Source organism: Aquila chrysaetos, chromosome 17, assembly GCF_900496995.4.
Source record: "Aquila chrysaetos chrysaetos chromosome 17, bAquChr1.4, whole genome shotgun sequence".
Classification (NCBI taxonomy): Eukaryota; Metazoa; Chordata; class Aves; order Accipitriformes; family Accipitridae; genus Aquila; species Aquila chrysaetos.
Window position 1 is genome coordinate 11,948,416 of NC_044020.1, and position 17,596 is coordinate 11,966,011.

The following is a 17,596-nucleotide window of genomic DNA, read 5'->3' on the forward strand; positions in this document are numbered from 1 at the left end:
GCCTGCTCAAGGAAATTAATGCAGAAACAGGGTTTTTTTTGTGATATGATTGTTTTACCTTTTTCTTTTAAGAGTGCCCAGCCTTTGATCTAATTCTAGTTGGAATCACTGAAGTAACATCTCCCAATTACCCTGGCATTTACCCTCACATGCTGAACTGCACTTGGACAACTTATTCTACTTCAGGAAACAAGCTGAAGGCTGTGCTTAAAGTTTTTGTAACTGAGGATGCAAGGGATTGCATCTGGGATCATTTGAGTATTTATGATGGACGACATAGCTCTTCAAGGCTTCTGGGTACCTGTTCATTTACTATCTAGCTGCGAGTACCAAAGCTGCCTTGTGCCATACAGACATCGGGATCTTTGGGTACAGAAATGTTCACTGGAATGGCTCCATGCCTCCCTAGTTCTCTTCCCCCCACGTATGTAGACACGAAAACTGGTTATTGAAGTAATTTCACTAAAGTATGAGAGGCACTCGTATAGAGCATGAGAACAATTTGGCCATTGCACTAGGCTTCACCTCTTCAGCCTGGGTAGGGAGTGATATTGCATAGGCCACTAGAGAAGTACCTCTTGAAAGACCTCAGAGAAATCTTGGCATCCTCTAATATCTTTGAGTATCAAATGGCTTGGATTAAAACGTCTGTCCCTGGTAATAAGTATAGAGGCTGTGTCTCAAACTACTTGGCAATGACTACAACTGCAGTATTTTTTTTCTTCCCCCTACCAGCAAACTTGTTTGGCCAGAAAAACCTTTTAGCATGTTCTCCAACAGCAGCTTCCTGACCCTGCATTTCAAAGCTGATGAATCTGTGGGATACAGAGGCTTCAAAATCCTTCTTGAAGAGTTGATTCAGCAGCCAACACAAAGTGAGCTGGAAGGCAGCAGCCAATGTAAGTAAGGCTCTGGGTCTTTCCCTGCCTATGCCACAAAGCAATTCTTTTGTTAAAATAGTATTGAAGGTTACAGGCAGGGACATTCGTAATGTTTATTTGCTGAATGTGCTTCCCCTAAAGCTATTGTCTGAGATCACTTCAAGATACTCTTCTGCGTTCTGATGTATCCAAAACTGCAGCAAGTTAATTCAGCGCTCACCCCAGGCACTTCACGCTAGGTGGTAGTCCTCATATCTCTGCAGTTCGTACTGTCACCGAGCCAAATACAGAAACATCCCTGAGGAATGACTGTTTATTTAAGCTAGGTTTTGGGTTGGCTTGCTTTTGTTTAGAACAGATGCTTATTGGGAGGAATGATTGGTCTCAGCATGTAACTGACCTCTGATTAATTAATAACCACTGTCTGGAACCTGACACTATAAACAGGAAGCAGAAAGCCAAACAGTTTAATCTGTTTGTGCTAACTTCTGCTTGAGAGCTTGGCTGCTTTTACAAGAGGGTTGTGCCTTTTCCCGGGGCACACAGAAGGGGTAGAGGGACCCTATTATAAAATGGTTAGTTCCCATGATGTGATCCAGAGTGCCACTGAAAGAGGGCAAATAGGGGATGTGTTGTACCTCAGCCCTTAAAATTCTCAGTAGGTTTCTCCGAACCAGCTCTACCAATGACAAGCTTTTAATGGACTTATTTTCTGTTAAACTTTTTGTCCCCCTAGACTCATCCTCTGTATTACCAGTTTCTGAGGAAAGTAAAAACTGTTCACTTCTAGTTTTGTTTCTTTCCTTTCTCATGCTAACATCTCTTGTGATCAGTGAAGGCTGCTGGTGGTGGGATGTAGGTTATTTATGCACTGCTTAATTTGCTGTTACTGGAGACGGTTGGGAACACTTTAGTGAACTAATTTTGGAAAATGAAGACTTACTGTAATGGAAACACTTGTTAAATATCATTTTGACTGAAAAAAAGGGTCAGGAAATACTTCTCACCTGCAGAATGTGACTTCCCAAAAAATCTGTGGCAAGCTGCTTACCCAGGACATGTTGCCAGCCTGTACATATCTGGGACATCAAGATTCAAGTCCTTCCTCAACTGGTATTAGTTGAGGTCTTTATTTTTTGGTATAGCATGTATGGATAACTTCTGTTCTTTTGAAGGGAAAATTAGAGCAAAGCTTTCCCAACTCTCTCAAATATAGACACTTCAATCCCACCAGCGGGCTATTGTGGAACCTTTGGTGGACACGACTGTCCAGAACAAGTCTGGTGCTTGTTGGGGCTGTCTGCTTTCATGTTGGAGCATATCAGTTTGTCCAGCTGTGACCAATTTTCTTTAACAACAACCAAAAAAAACCCCACCACACCCCAAAAAATACTCATTAACAATGAGGAAATAATTCCAGAGAAATGTGGATTTCTAGTAGCGGATCCATTCCCTGGGATGGGGCCTGCAACAAGTACAGAATCACTGGCGGACCCATGTAGGAAGCCCAGGATGGGTGAAAGTGGCTGGTCATCCCTGGTGTCCTGCCCCTGCCATAAAGCCTGCAGTATGAGGATCAACACTTCTGGGGAGGCTTTCTAATTGATGAAAAATGGGTCCTGACAGCTGCACACCGCAACTTCAGATGGGCAATGTCCTTTCACCCCAGTGCATTGAGGGCTTGCTAGCCTCCAGACAGGACAATGTCTAAGCCATCTTGTCAGTCCTGGCAAATACAGATAGACTTACTGTTTCCCACATGTCTACATACATCCAGAGCTGCCCTCCACCAGCTTAAACCTTCCTGTGTAGCATCCTGTGCTGCTAGCAATGGTGGCAGTAAAGATGGAGCATGGGCTTTAATGTGTACTTGGTAATTAATGTATGCATGCAGTCCTGGGACAGCTTGTCCCCTGCCACCCCCAAAACCTGCTGATGCCTGTATTCTGTCTCTGGCCCCCCGTTATGTACTCACTTGCCTCAATTAGGCTGAGGTACCGCATGCTTCTGTTGAACATTCATCTCTATTGTGTGTAGACACCCATCATAATGGCACAGGCCCCGAAAGTTTTATCAAACTAGTTATACAGCCCAGATCTGTAGCTCTGATGTAAGCTCCATTTATGTTGGGGTCTGGTTCCTGAGAAGGTGAACGACTGACTCGCCTCTGGACATTCTGTGTTAATTGTAACAGCAGCAAACCTTTGGAGGTACAAGTCGAAGTTCTCTGTCAGCACAGCACAAAAAGCGCTGATACCTCAACTGGGATTCCCCGAAGTGTCCCTGTGATGTCAGGTTATAAGTCTTGAAGCATGAGCGTTGCTCGGCAGCAAATGTTACAAGTGAACTTTGGACTCTTCCTCTTGTCTGAACTATGGGGTTTTTTTAGACTGAAAAATGTATTTGTTTTCCTTCTTCCTTGCCCAGTGCTCAGAACAGTTCTGGGGAAAAAATACTTGCTGCCAAATGTGAAGGACGACAACCCCATGCTTGTGAAAGCCGTGCACACGCGCTATGGCTTTGATGGGTTTCCTCTCAGAAGTGGCCTGGCACTCCTGGAGCTGCAGAAACCCGCTGGGCCAGGTGCTGTTTGGAACCCCCTCGTATTCAGCTGTGCTGGGGTTAATGATTATAGTAAGACTCTGACATGGGGCACAGTGTTTAGTATGTGTGCGGGGAGGGGGGTGGGAGGGCATTTCTGTGTCTTACATAGTAAGGGATGCTAACAGTGAAATGAACAGTGAGCCTTTGGGGAGGCTTGCTTCCTATTATCTGGTTAAAATACAGCATGAGGGTTAGGAATGCTTCTGCTGTTGTCAACAGGCTTTGAATCAGGCCTCTCCAAGCAGACCTGTCTGTGACTTTAAGATATAAGTGTAGGCTAGAAATGATCTAGAGAATAGCAAAGATCACCTTTTCTACCTGTCTTCCCAAACTGTCTTCCCAACCTGTCACAGCTGTACTATGACCATTAAAGTTAATGAGCCAAAAATGAGCGTGCATGGCCCAAGGGAGCCGTTCTTACTTTTTTTCATCCATAAAGATTGGTATGCACAGCACTAATATGATACGCACCTCTGTGCTGGTAGCAAAGTAATGTCTGAGATAGCAGTGGCTGAAATTTAAAGAAAAAGCTTTTAAGTTGCCTGAACCCTCTATCTAAACCGCAGAACATTCTTGTTAGAGGAATATTTTGCTGCAGTATGTAATTTAGATTTTATACAATAAAGTGCAAAGCTTGGATAGAGCTGAGAGAGGTTACTCCTTCCAGTTTGTTATGTGCAACTTGGGGCAGGACTTGGGGGAAGGGAAGTGGAAGAACTGAAGACAAATGTTAAGCAGTGGGGAAATGTGCACCGGCTTTATTTAGATCACAGGAACAGAGCATGTGGATAAGGAGGCTATATAAGCATATGGGTCTCACCATGTCCTGTTAATAGTATCCACAAAGAAAATGCCACAGTCCTTCCAAGAACTGGCTAACTACATGCACTAGTGATGGGAGGCTTCCCCACTCAAGGAGTGAGGTCCTGGGACAAACTGGCCTGAGGAAAGTGTCTTCCCTCACCCCCCTTGGATCCGTGCCTCTTTGGAGGGTCTCCTCTCTCATCTTCTTAGAAACAGCCTTCAAAAGATGTTCAGTTTGACTGTGCTGTGGCCTCAGACAGTGGTATTAGGAAAAAGCCAGATTTGACTCATTAAAACAGCGCTGTCAGGCATCCAGGGAGTACAGCGAGGGAACATATACATTATTAAAGCTCTGTCTCATCTGTTTTGCAGTCTTGTTATGAGATATTTAGGAGGAGGGGGAAATGAAGCAGTGAGTTAAGAGACAAGAAAAGCAGGGGGCTGACAGAAGTAAGAGCAGGGAAGCTGTACCTGGTGTCAATGGGAATTTGCTTTCCAACACAGGCAGTCCTGTGGCAACAACTTGCTTACCAGGCAGCGGGGAGGAAGCAAGCACTGCTGCAAGATGCTTAACAGCAGGGATGGGGAGAGACAGGAGCTGGCAGTAAGTACAGGTTATTCTGACATGAAAGAGCCCCTATGGCCTATCAAGGGCAGTGACAGCAGAGACGCCCCCGATCCTTAAATGTTGCCTGCAACATTTTCCAGATAGGAGCCATGCGGCCTCTTCTGTCAGAAAGGTGCCACTTTGGGAAAGGCAAGGCCAAGGTGGAGGCTAAGCAAAGGGGAACGAACTGGAGGGAGATGAGATCACTCTCAGGGTGTCTCAGTGCCTGGGGCCGCTGGCCCATGTCACCCCTGCTGCTCGGCAGCATGGTCAGATACCTCCTGGTGACAGTGTCTCCTTGGTGGCTGGGGAGCAGAAACTGCTCCCCCCCTACTTCAATTTGAGGAGAGCTGTACGACCCCCTCATTGAAAACAGCCACCGACCCCCTGGTCGGAGCCGCGGGGTACGTGTGCCTGACTGCAGCTGGCGCAGAGCTTCTTCCCTGCGTCCCGTCCGACCGACCCTCAGCCGAAGTCTGGCACAGATAGCGGCAAGCAAGCATCCTACTAGCTGGCTGGAGGTTAATCCGGGAAAGCTGGTGGGGTGATGACGGACTTGGGGATGCTGCCAGGAGGTTTGTGAGTGCTCCTCTGTGCCCTGTAAGAGGCTGTTGTCCCTGGTGGTGTGCTGCCCTCCCTTAGGGACTTGCCCCAACCCTTCTGGTCTTGGTGACCCCTGCAAGAGATAAGGGAGAGGTATGGGGACTATAGGGCTTAATATGTCATGCAGACTTTCCACTGGTGACTGCCACCCTGTTACTGCTCCTGGCTGATGGCCTTGGTTCGCCCTGCCAGCTGCAGACCCCCCAGCTTCAGAGGGCCCTGCTCCAAGCTGCCCTGACTGCAAAAGCCAAGGTGGCTCCACACAACTGGCTGGAGAGAGACTCCTTCTCCTGAAGCATAGGAAATACTGTTTTCTGTAATATGTATGTAATATGTGGATGACAGATGTCCAAAGGGAAGTAATCCCCAGGCTGGGGTCTGCCCCCAAAAGTACGCTGAACGGCTACCAGGAGCAGTTACAGGGCTGTGACTCCTACCTCTGCAGCCTCCGACTGTTGCATTTCCCACAGGAAGAACTGGCTGCCAGGCTCCAACAAGCAGAGATCTCTTTCCTCTCCCACAACGCCTGTGCGAACTACTGAGGACAAAATATTGAAGAGACCAATGTCTGTGGAAGTGCTGTAGAGGCAGCTTTTTGCATGGTATGTAACCGAGGGGGTGGGAATGCTGCACTGCACACAACCAGGACCCAAAGCCATGCTTTCCTCTAGCTTCCTGGATTTGGACGTTTTTGACACTGCTGACAGGTGATAAGTCCTTGCTTTCTCCTTCTCTCCCCTTCTTCTTTTCCTTCTTTCAGGGAGACTCTGGGTGGCCGCTGATCTGTGTGATTGATGGGCATTACACACTGTTTGGTATTGCAAACTGGGACTGTGACAAGTGCCATCCAGAGTCACCAACAGTCTGCCCAGGGTTTCTGCTTACAGACACTGGATTTCATCAGTCACAAATGAAAATGTTTGATTAACTTGAACAGGAGCTTTTCAGTCTTTTGTGTATTTTTCCTCAATAAAAAGGTGGTGGTGTATACTGGGTAAATGTTTGTGATTCAGGTTGCTTTCCGGCAGACCCTTCCTCTTTGGAAGCTCAAATTTGAGCATTCAGTTTCAGAAACCCTCTTTTTACTGCAGCAAAGCTTGTGGTGCTGTAACGCTGATATAAATTCAATTCCTGAAAGGTGCCTAGGAAATACTGTATCCTTCAGTGTTTGGGTGCATGTTTAGTGTAAAGTCCTTTACACAGCTGGTACTCATCCATCAAAATAGAATTGGTACCCTCTGTTCATCTCAGATAACCTGATTTACCAAGGGAAGTAGCTTCTGCAGGAGCAGGGATAGCTAAGATGGACTGCTTCAGCAGCAGTGTTACTTCGCTGAAAAGGAGGTGATCTGGTGTGATGGCTCATCCGTTGTAAATATACCTTCAGGTTTCAGAGAGATTTATCTATGCCAAGCTCTTATCCTTGCATCTCATATCAGAAAGGCCGTACTGACATGATTCCACTTGCCAGAAGTTTGCTTTATTGTTTGAAAGGGAAGGGTTTAAATATACTTTCTTGGGGGAGGGAAAGGTGGTGTCTGACTTATCTAAAGCTTCCTATGAGCTGGTAGCTAAAAACTAGACTTGGAAGCGAAGTGTATTTGTGAAGAAGGGTTTTAATGCTCAGCCCTATCAGCATGTATCAGTGAATTATAAGCCAGGAAACCCCTTCCTCCATCCATCTCCTCTGATTTCAGCATTATTGTGCACTACATATGCATCTGTCCTTTAAACAGACAATAGCAGGCTTTTTTCCATCTCTGTGCTGTATATAGCAGTCCACTTAAATATGGAAATACAAACACAGGAGTGTTTGTGATGACAGAATTTCATGGCTGTTGTCTAGCCAAGTGAACTTGGCAACCAAAATGGCTGAAGAACTACAGCCTGCCCTTACACCAGGTCATTCAGGTACAATAGTTTAATAAATCAAAAGTTTACACACATGATCTTTTGACTTACCAAATACTAGTCTCTCTGTTGCTTAAAAGAAACTCTTCTCTTTCTTATCCCCATCCCATGCTGCTTTTGGAAAGAAAACTTCATATTCTAGCACAATTCAGGAAACATCAGACAATCTTTACAAAAATAATAGTTCCCCTGAACTAGCAGAGCTGTAAATTGCAGTATTTTGTCAGGCTGCTGTTGCTGATGACTGACTTGTCATGTTATTACTAACTTTAAAAAACTGCTCTGCCATCATGACAGCAAATATGTTGTGGGTTTTGGCTCAAAGATGTGATTTCCCCAGTGTGTCTTCAGCTGTGCAAATAGAGCAGCTTAGGGTTTGTAATTCAGCGCTGTATCACAGGCCAGGGAGGCTTCCTATTGTGAAAATGTGTGAGGCGTTAGGTGAATAACATACTCGCTGAAACCTTCAAAGATGTCGGGGTAGGATGGGTCACCATGCCTGCTCTTGGTGGCAGGGAGCTAGAGAGAAGGAAACCTGTTCCCAGGACTCCTGACCTGCCAGTAACCGCTTCTTGCATCCAAAAAGAGGACGTGCTGTCCAGTGAAGTGGCAGCCTCATCCTAGGCATGGTCCTGCCCATGCCTTGGCAGACTCCAGAGCTGCAGGGCGAAACCAGGCTCTGTGGCACGTTTGTGGTGGCACCAGAAACCCCTGGCCTGCCATGTGGGATTTTATACCTTAAATTTCACAGGGAGAAGAGTGTTAGGAAAGCTTTCGGTAAAGCTGAGGAGAAGAAATTAATATTAATCTGATCATTTTTTCTTTACTGACCTAGAAATGGGCAGCCAGGTACTAAGAGGGGTAGCTACTGACTGGGTAAGGAAAGTGTCACCGTATAAAATAACTTGGACTTCCATTGCAGAGCTAGAATTGAAATGAACATGTAGAGGGTATCTGCTGTTTACGTTGTCCCTCAAGATCTCTGCATGTTCTCCTTTTGGACCATCTGATGCAGAGACATTTGGTAAGAGAAGAGAGCCCTGGTCTAGTGTGAGGTGCAGCACTTTGTACAGAGGAGTTTTCCCCTCTCCACCTTTTTACAAGCAAGTCTGGCTCTTATAAGTATACCCCCTGGGAGAAAGGGAACAGCAGAACCAAGAATTATTTGCACCTTTTGAAGGCAGAGGCACTGAAACACTGAAGAAGGAGGCATAGATGGTGGAGAAAAGTAGAGTTGCATAATTAAAGCGTGACAAGTAATTCCCAAAAGCGTGGACTATAATGAGTTCTCTTCTCTACTTCTAGACTTGTTTGAAGCAAAAGCAGATTATAAATTAATCTACACAGCATTGCTTTTTGGAGGAACAGCTCTGCTCTCCTACTTTACTACACTGCAAATGTTATTCCTGATTCATCCCTTCAAAAATACCTCATGCACAAATTCCACAGCACTGATGTTTTTTCTGCTTAAAGAGGGTACAATAAGTGCACGCTGCACCAGTTGTAACTCTTCTGTGCCCTTTGACCATATTGCCAATGCCGGAATTCAAAATCAGGAGGAAGTTCTCCTGACCACAAACTCCTTCATCAGCCCAAGCTGCAGTTCAAGCTAACTTGGCTTTCTCGTTCCGTTGGCTCTGGGGTTTGTGTACTAAGGTCTGAAGGGAAGGGGAGGGCTCCTGCCTGGCACTAGCTGGGTGTGCTTGAATGCTCTGTGCGAGTTTTTTATGGCACAAGAAATGGGACTATGAAATCCCAAATAGGCTTCTCATTAAAATTTCCCAAGTAGCTGGGAACACAGCACGTCTTGATGCTTCTAGAAATGTCCTTCCATTAGCAGTTACTGCACGAAGCTGATTGTCCTATCAAAGAGGCACGTTCTGCTTAATTGCAATGGAGATGTTATCCTGGTTCAGTGTTCTCACTTTGTGGATTTTTTTTCTCTTTGCTTAAAAGTAGTTTAGCAAGAAACCATGGGCTGCTGATTGTACAAGCAATTCTTTTTTTTTTTTTTTTAAATTTTAGCAAGTGCTGGTTTAAGATGAGTGGCGAGATGTTTTGTTTGTTTTTTTTAAGAAAAAAACCACACAGACACAAAATTTTGATTATTCTTTTCCCAGAATGGCTCATGCTTAATGTTGGGGCTCATATTTGTATATGGGCTGAAAGGCCTCCAAGAAGAATCCGTAACATTGGACACAACTAAAACTTATGAACAAGAAATTAGATCAATATATCCTTGAAGCAAAATAGCCTGAACTGGCTGGAAGCTGCATTTTAGCATCTACATTTCCTTGCAAGAGCCAGTTCTTTGTATGTTTTCTTTGGAAACAGAATGAATGCACCCACACACAAATAAGGATCAGTTGCTATTTTTCGTCTCAAGATGCAGACAGGATTTGATCTATGCCTGCTGTACTCTCTGCTCTCCCTTCATTTAGTGGCACCTTTTATATAATTGCTGCTTTTCTGATTAAAGTGCATGAGTACAAGCTGAAAGTTTGACACAAGACAGCCAACGCTTTTTAATTGCCTTTAGCTCAACTCTAGCTGCGGCACATCTCTTTGAATGCAGCTGACTTGCGAGAAAGTCTGGGAGAGAAACGATGCACTTTTTATTTATGCTTTTTCTCTGGCAAAATTGCTCTGTGAATTTTTATCGCCTAATGGTTTCTCTGACACCTTTTAAAACTGTTTAGCTCTTCACCAAGAGACTATTTTATATGAGACTTGGGCCAGTAAACCATTTCTGTGATCTGGGAAGTGCTATCCTTCCTTTGCAGAGCAATTCATTTTGAAATTAGCTGGGCCTGCCTGCTCAAGAAGAACTCACAGTTGCTTGGCTGCTAGTCCTGAATAGACCTATTAAAAGTCGTATTTCTGTTAAAAAAGCAGCAAAAATCTATTGCTGACTAGCAGGTCCTGAAATTCATGCGTATCAAGGGTAGCATAAATAGTTTCAGTGTGTGATTTTTTTGAGAGAATAGTGGTCTCTGGCTTACTAAATGCTAACTTCATCCAGTCTTGAAAAAGGTGGTTATATAAGGTGGAAATCAGCTGGGGCTTCAGCAGAGCTGGGAGGAACTGACTTCTCTTCTGTTCAAAATGCCTTTTAAAATTGACAGAACTTAGCGATAGGGTTGTTAATTGACTTGTCCCATACTAAGCTATGTCCAGCCTTGTTGTCCTTCTCCCGTGTGGTTCCAAAGCATGGTCTGAAGCTCCAGGTCCTTTCTCTCCCTTGTCTAAGGCATCTCACAGAAATGCTACCACCCTATATCACCCCCATTGATGTACAAGGGAGGTCCTGTCTATGGCAGTTTAGATAGGACTTTGCTGCTGCCTCTGAGCAGCAAGGTGGAGTTGTGCTAGATTTAAGCACTTTGAATTTCCTCTGGAAATCAGCGTATTATGGGTAGGTCTCTGCTCACTATGGCAAATTGTAATGGCAGGCTCCTGGCAAGTCATGTGCTGCTTTCCACTGTTTTCAGATAGATGTTTCCAGCATGAACCCTAAACTATATTTAACTTGGATTTTTATATGAGATTTAGTACTTACAGGGGGACAGGAGATCTGGGACACCACAAGGTACGGTGAATAATCCCAAAGAAGAGGCACAAGGAGTGTGTGCCATGGGCAGAGAATGGGGACTCATATGTGTAGGCATGACAGCAGGAGCACACCATGCTCTAAAATCACGACAGTCTACATGTTTAGACTTGTAAGCAAGAGAGCAGGTTCCAGAAAGGGAGGGCACAGCAGTTTTATTTGGGAGTGAGAGCTCTTCAGCCCTAGCAGCAGGTTGCAGAGTAGAACTAGGTCCTCAAGATTTGCAGTTGGTCATCAGTGAAGACAGTCAATGATTGGTGTCCCAGGGTCCCTATTTCCTCCCTTTCTTGCCCTGACCAAGGAGAAGAGTCCTAGTTGATGGCAACTGCAGATTGTGCTCAAACTGGGTTTCGAATCTTTGTGATACAGAGCTACCCTAAACACTTGGCCCCAATCCTTATGTCAGAGCTCGGCCCCAGTCCTTACAGCCAGCCACATTTCTGCTGTCCTGTGTCCTGGGGAAACATTCCCCATCATACATGAAGGTACCACTGACAGACACCGCTTCCCAAGGAACTGGAAGCACTCAGGAAACTGATTCCAGGGCCTTTCCTTTGTTGTTGGTCTACTGTTGGCATTGCGTGGGTCGGAAAAGGAGCTTACGCTGCCCTGAGTGCAGCGCTGCTTAGGATATCTGCAATGAAACCAGTTGGGAGGGAGCTATTCTCACTTTCTGATCAGGAAATGAAAACACTTAAATGGCGGCAATTTGAATTTAATTCCTTAGTAATTGTCCCTCTCCTCCCCCAGCAGTTTCTCAGGAAATACAGTTCCTGTGAAAAGCCGGAGAAGCACCTTACTCTACCACTCCCTTCTCTAGCTCAGCTGGAATTCAATATGTTTTTTCCACCAAAGTAAAAGCACTAAATTTAGCAAAAGTATGTGCTTTTGCATGAGCCTACTCCTCCCTTCTAGCTCCCTGGGAGATCTGCTCAGAGGTGACCTCGCTGGAAGTACCAGCATGGTCCAGTACCAGTTAGGAGTCTGGGGACTGCTGGGTGCCTTGTTCAGGTATTGGAGCCTTTCAGAGTGGTGGGGGAGAAGAAAGGATGCAGCCACCTGGCTTGCAAGAGGCAAAGCAGAGCTAACTTTTAAAAAGATGTAACAGACTCAATTATACCAAGTATTTCTCAGAGTAGAGAACATGACTTAGTTGCTAGAGGGTTTTTCTTGTCTGCCTCTGTTTTTATTAAGATCATTTTTCTTTATTCCTGACCTGTGACAGCTGAAACAGTCTTTCTGAGAGAGAAGATGATGAGTGTGTGCATGCACATAGCAAGGAGCAGGGGAATAGCTGTCTGGCCAGCTTGTTGTGTGAAGGATGCTGTACAGTTTGGGTTCAACATGGACCACCCTTGTCCTGTGTATCCCACATGAGGCTGGGAGTCTAAGCGGGTCCCCGCCCTTTTTTTTTTTTTTTCTTCTCCTCAGCTCTTCCATCCTGCTTGACCAAAGGCAAGTGAGCTGCAGGTTTCCTTAAAGCTGAGGTTTTTATTTCCCAGACTTACAAGCAATAGTGAGAGACTCAGAGGTGGATGCCACATTGCTAACGTACATGGCAGGCTGCACACTGCAATGTGCCTGTACCTCTGGGGTACAGAGGGAAACCCTGCCAGTTCTTGCTGCCCTCCACCTGCTCTTGCTGCTCTGTTTCCAGCTGATGAAATCCGCTCTTCGCTTCTAGGTGCTGCTGGGTGTTGTGAGAATCTGTGAGGCCCAGGAAGGAAAAGGTGTCGTTATGGTTGGTGGCATGGTGTGCTGTAAGCTTAGACACCTGCTTTCCCTCTTCAGAGCAGCTTCACTCCCAAACAGTGCCAGGCGACAATATGCTCGGCATCGCGGTGGTGCGTAGACTTTGGTCTTCCGGCTGGATTTGGGTAGTCGCCGATGCTCGGCGCATTGGGTCACAGCCCTGGTTTTGGAGATGCATGCACTTCAGTGTACATTTAACTAAGAAATGCTCCAGCTCAGGTCACTAATGTTTAACTTCGGGCTTCCCGTAGGTATTTCCTCACTTTCCTCCTCTGCTGCCACCACGTGGACATGTCTCTGTGTTCATTTACGGTTTGTATTAATCTTTGAGTAGAACATGCTCCATCCTTGAGTGCATTGCAGTTTTTAACTGTACACAACGTGATTCTTCATTTGCCATCAAATTCAGCTGGGAGGAATTTGACACATTAAAATAACAAAACAAGGAGAGAGAATCTCCATCGTGGTTTTCTTTCCCATTTTTCTGTTGAAAGACTTCTACAGGGTGTGCGTTTTTCACACTCTAGAAAAGGTGAGGTAGAGTAACTGAGTGTGCATAGCAAGTTACAAATCTCAGACAGAAGTTTCACAGACATCTCAATCAAAATCCAGGCTTGAGCCTCAGCAAAATTTTTCCAAAGAGCTGTTTATGAGGCAATTACATACAGAAGAATCTATGTCACCGAGGGTTGATTGACTGGCTTTTGCATGCCATACATTCAGCTCTGAAAATTGCACTTGGGACTTGACACCATTTATACACTCCTGGAAATACTGTTTTGAGAGCAGAACTCTATTAAAACTGCCAACATGGAGTTCTGGAGAAGAAGAGGGACTAATGAAGATGTCTGGTGCAGCTCATACAGTTTAATGACAGAACAGCATTGGTGCAGCCATGCAACCTGGATCCTGTTCACCTTGGGGCTTACTCAGGCCAGAGCCAAGTGAATAATCGTATTTGAAATTGGACACAGACAAGGATGATCTAATTTTAGATCAAACTATAACTTATTTTCCTATATTTCTCCATCAATAACCTTCAGCATTAAATTTATCATTTATAATCTGCTGCTATATAAAAAAGCAGCATATAAATGCAACTCTGTTAGAAGTCATGGCATTATGCTGGGGCAGGTCCCGCAACCTTAGCTTTTGTGAGGTTGACTTGTTTCAGTATTACATGAGCAAAACACTCGGCAAGTCCTCACTTTGCCTAGTGATAGGGTATCAGAAGGGAAAAGAACCGTACTCTTTCCCTCAGCAATGAAATGTTGGAAGCAAGAGGTAGGCTGGCGTGTGGGGCTGATCTCCCCTGTCCCCTTTTGGTCCAGGATGCAGTTCAGGGGTACCTGCTGGAAGTAAACACTAGAGAGTGCTTTCTCCTCACTTTGTATGAGAGAACATCCTTGTGAATGGCTGGAGCGGTCTCATTTGATCACTTTACAGTCTTGCTGGGGGAAAAAAGTTCAAATGAGATGGAGTTTAATGCATCAAATGCAGTTCTAGGTGTATGGAAAGCTGTGCTGAGTCCAGTTGTCCACAGTGATATGTCAGCTGTCAGGACAGATCACAGCTGGATTCAGTCCTTGATATTACCCACGTAGCAGGATGTTCAGTGTGGTTACAGTATCTAAAAGAATAACTAAATCTCGTGCGGTTTTATCCATTACAATAGCTCTGACAGAGCAAGTTTGGCCCCGGGGCTGTGAAGTCCTGGTGCCAGTATGAAAGCGAATTGCTATTCAGCCTCGGAGAATCAAGAATGACTCTTTCCATTTTCTCTCTCTTTCCTCCCTCTACTGGCCGACAGAATAAAACCATAAAGTATTCAGAATTTTCTTTTGGTCTTCAGAGACATCCTGATCTAGAATTCAGCAAAACTTCCAGCTCTGACTCATCTTGAAGGTAGAATTAAGATGAAAAAAATAGGTGCGTCAAAGATGTACCTGAGGTTTCCTTGCTGTTCTGGGGCTAACCTTGGTTTCAGCCCTGGGCTAGCATCTGTCACAGGAATGCTCTGAAGAGGCCGCTGTCCATGAGTGCCTTAGACAGAAAATGCCCTGAGAGTGAGCCTGCTGCATCTGGCTGCCTGGGGCCAGGCTGACCACTGACCATTATCAGCCCAGACCTGGAGGATCGCTCAGGTGTGAAGGCACCTCTGGAGGTCTCCAGTCCAACCCCTGCTCAGAGCGGGGTCACCTGGAGCAGGTTGCCAAGGGCTGTGTCTAGTCAGGTTTTGAATAGCTCCAAGGATGGAGACTCCACAACTCCTCTGGGCAGCCTGTTCCAGTGTCCGATCACTCTCATGGTACAAAAGCTTTTTCTTATGTTTAATTGGAATTTCCTGTATTTCAGTTTGTGCCCGTTGCTTTTCGTCCTTCCAGTGGGCACCACTGAGAGGCGCCTGGCTCTGTCTTCTTTACTCCCTCCTATCAGGTATTTATACACATGGATAAGATCCTACCGAGTCTTCTCCAGGTGGTACTGGTGCACTGGGTGGTTCCTCCTCAGGTGCAGGACTTTGAACTTCCCTTTTTCGAACTTCACAAGGTTCCTGTCAGCTCATTTCTCCAGCCTGTTGAGGTCACTCTGGATGGCAGCACGACCTTCTGGCATGTCAACCACTCCTCTCAATTTTGGATCTTCTGAGGGTGCATTCTGCCTCCTCTTCCAGGTCATTAATGAAGATGTTAAAAAGTATTGGTCCTACTATCAACCCCTGGGGTCTGCTGCTAGGGACAGGCCTCCAGCTGAAGGGGAAAAAGGAAAAACCCATGTCTTTTAGAAGCTGTGTGTTGTCCCATGTAGTGCACAGATCAAGGACAAGAAAATGAGTTTGCTGTTGGTTTCCATATGTGTGATGAGGTGCATTTATGGACCTGCACAGCAGGGATGGAGCCTGCTGAGTGACAAGCAGCCCCATTGCTTCCCATCTGAAAGGAAAATTTGGCCAAAGGATAAAGCTTCTAACCCAGCTGGTGTGGGAGATCCTGATGAACTCTTTCACTAGCTGTTTTCCTCAGATCTTGAGATCTCACTATGCAATGCATTGATAACATTGCTTGGAAACACACCACAGCCTTTACTAGATATGTCCATCTCTGCAATCTGTATCATACCTGTTCCCTTGATAAAACATTTTTTGGACTGGAAAAGTCACTGTTCATGGGAATACGACCTGCACCATTCTGTTCCTTCTAGAATCTTTTGGGGATGCTAACAGGAAACCTTGCAAATATCCAGTATTGGTGTTAAATGCTTTTACACCCCAGAGTTTTAGACTTTTCCTTCTATATTGCCTACTGGTTTATATTTTCTGAAAAGCAATCTCTGAGCATAAAATGAGATGATATAGCAACAAACACTTTTTAAAGTCTGCTCCTGCTGAAAGAAAGCCTGTCCAGCTGCATTAAGAGAAATATAACCCTCTTGAAGCTGCTCACCCCCCCGACAGAAGCAAGCTATATTCTGTTCTGCCTTAGACAATTTAGTAGCAGCCATTTCAAAAGCAGCCTTCAGCATCTTAAAGGAAAACATGCTTTTGACAAGGCTGCTGAAAAAAAAGACCCTCATAAAAAAGCATGAGTAACAAAAGGTATTCTCTTAAAACAGCTGGTGAAATAACGGGAGGTATACTGGACTAAAGTTAAATTTTGCTATCTTTTTGATTACTGGCACCTCAATGCGTAGATTTTTCTGTCTCTCCTGGTCTGTATGGGAGTTATTTGGAACAGATCTGCTTTAGATTTAGTACACTCTTTAGACCGATAGTGAGAAAAGCCCTCTTTAACCATCTCTTTCACCCTCAGGAGAGCTCTTTGTCTTTCTTCCCAGCTTCTTCTAAGTTTTTCATCTAAGGCAGACTAGATGTTTCACAGCTTTTCTTCTGAGAGACTTAGAAGTATCCTGTGTATTGAGGTAAGATGCATTTCTTATAAGAGTTCTTGAAATCCTCCATATAGCAGGTTCACCCCACTACTGAAAACAGTTTTGAAGATGTAACCTACAATACCTTTGTCAATGTTTTATATGGCTGTTTTAATACAGCACTTAGTAGTCTCGACCTCTCCCTCTCCCCAAACGACAATTTTTCAAAGGACAACAGCCCTGCCTCCATAGATCACAGAGAATCCCATATACTAAGGAAGAATATCACACCGAGGCTACACAATTATTTAGGATTGCCATAATTTTCACTAGCACAGTACTTGTTGGTCTGAGGTTTTTTTTTAATTTCTGCAGAGGTTTGTGGGGACACAGTTCAATTATCACCTTGCCAAAATAAAAATTAAATAACTTGGTTCTGATCTGAAATTATTGCAGTGAAGTGGTGCCAGTAGGATATTTACTCACAGGAATATAATGTGCATAGTCATAAGCAGTGGTAACAAATTTGTTGGCTTTTTTGTCCTGGATAAGTATGCAATGCAACAGCAATACAGACAGCCCGTCAAACACTGGTATTCTGCAGTGCCTGTTTATGGCTTTAAAAAGTTGAATCGTTTGGAAACATCTGCAGAAAAAGGAATATAAAGGATTTTGCAATGCAGTGGTATCCATTGGGTGACATGTGATGAAAAATGCCCAAGTGCTATCCAAAGCTTTCAGGTTAGTTTCTCTCCAAGCACATCATCCATCAGAAGATGAGCTCAGAAATTATGGACTGCCATGTTAAATGTTGGAGAAGTAATCCTTGGAGGACTAAACAAAAGCCATGACTATTTCTTACCCGTATAAGAGATTTTGACAAACTGTGTTTTCCAGTCATAGGGCTGGTGTGTTTCTGTTTCCATTACGTTTGCTTCCCAAGAGATCCAAGGATGT

At 44.8% G+C, this 17,596-nt stretch overlaps 1 protein-coding gene across 1 annotated transcript in view; it reads left to right on the forward strand.

The window, feature by feature from the left end:
* The window catches only part of OVCH1 (ovochymase 1), a 39,999-nt gene extending 33,512 nt beyond the window's left edge, over positions 1 to 6,487 (forward strand). The window contains 13 exon segments of the mRNA XM_041118207.1: positions 73 to 297; positions 736 to 750; positions 753 to 899; positions 1,618 to 1,650; positions 2,320 to 2,436; positions 2,439 to 2,549; positions 3,321 to 3,464; positions 4,794 to 4,867; positions 4,869 to 4,893; positions 5,366 to 5,370; positions 5,970 to 6,101; positions 6,260 to 6,362; positions 6,365 to 6,487. Of these exon segments, the coding sequence (XP_040974141.1) occupies positions 73 to 297; positions 736 to 750; positions 753 to 899; positions 1,618 to 1,650; positions 2,320 to 2,436; positions 2,439 to 2,549; positions 3,321 to 3,464; positions 4,794 to 4,867; positions 4,869 to 4,893; positions 5,366 to 5,370; positions 5,970 to 6,101; positions 6,260 to 6,362; positions 6,365 to 6,423 (1,190 nt within the window). The 3' untranslated portion in view covers positions 6,424 to 6,487.
* Positions 6,488 to 17,596: the final 11,109 nt, after the last annotated feature.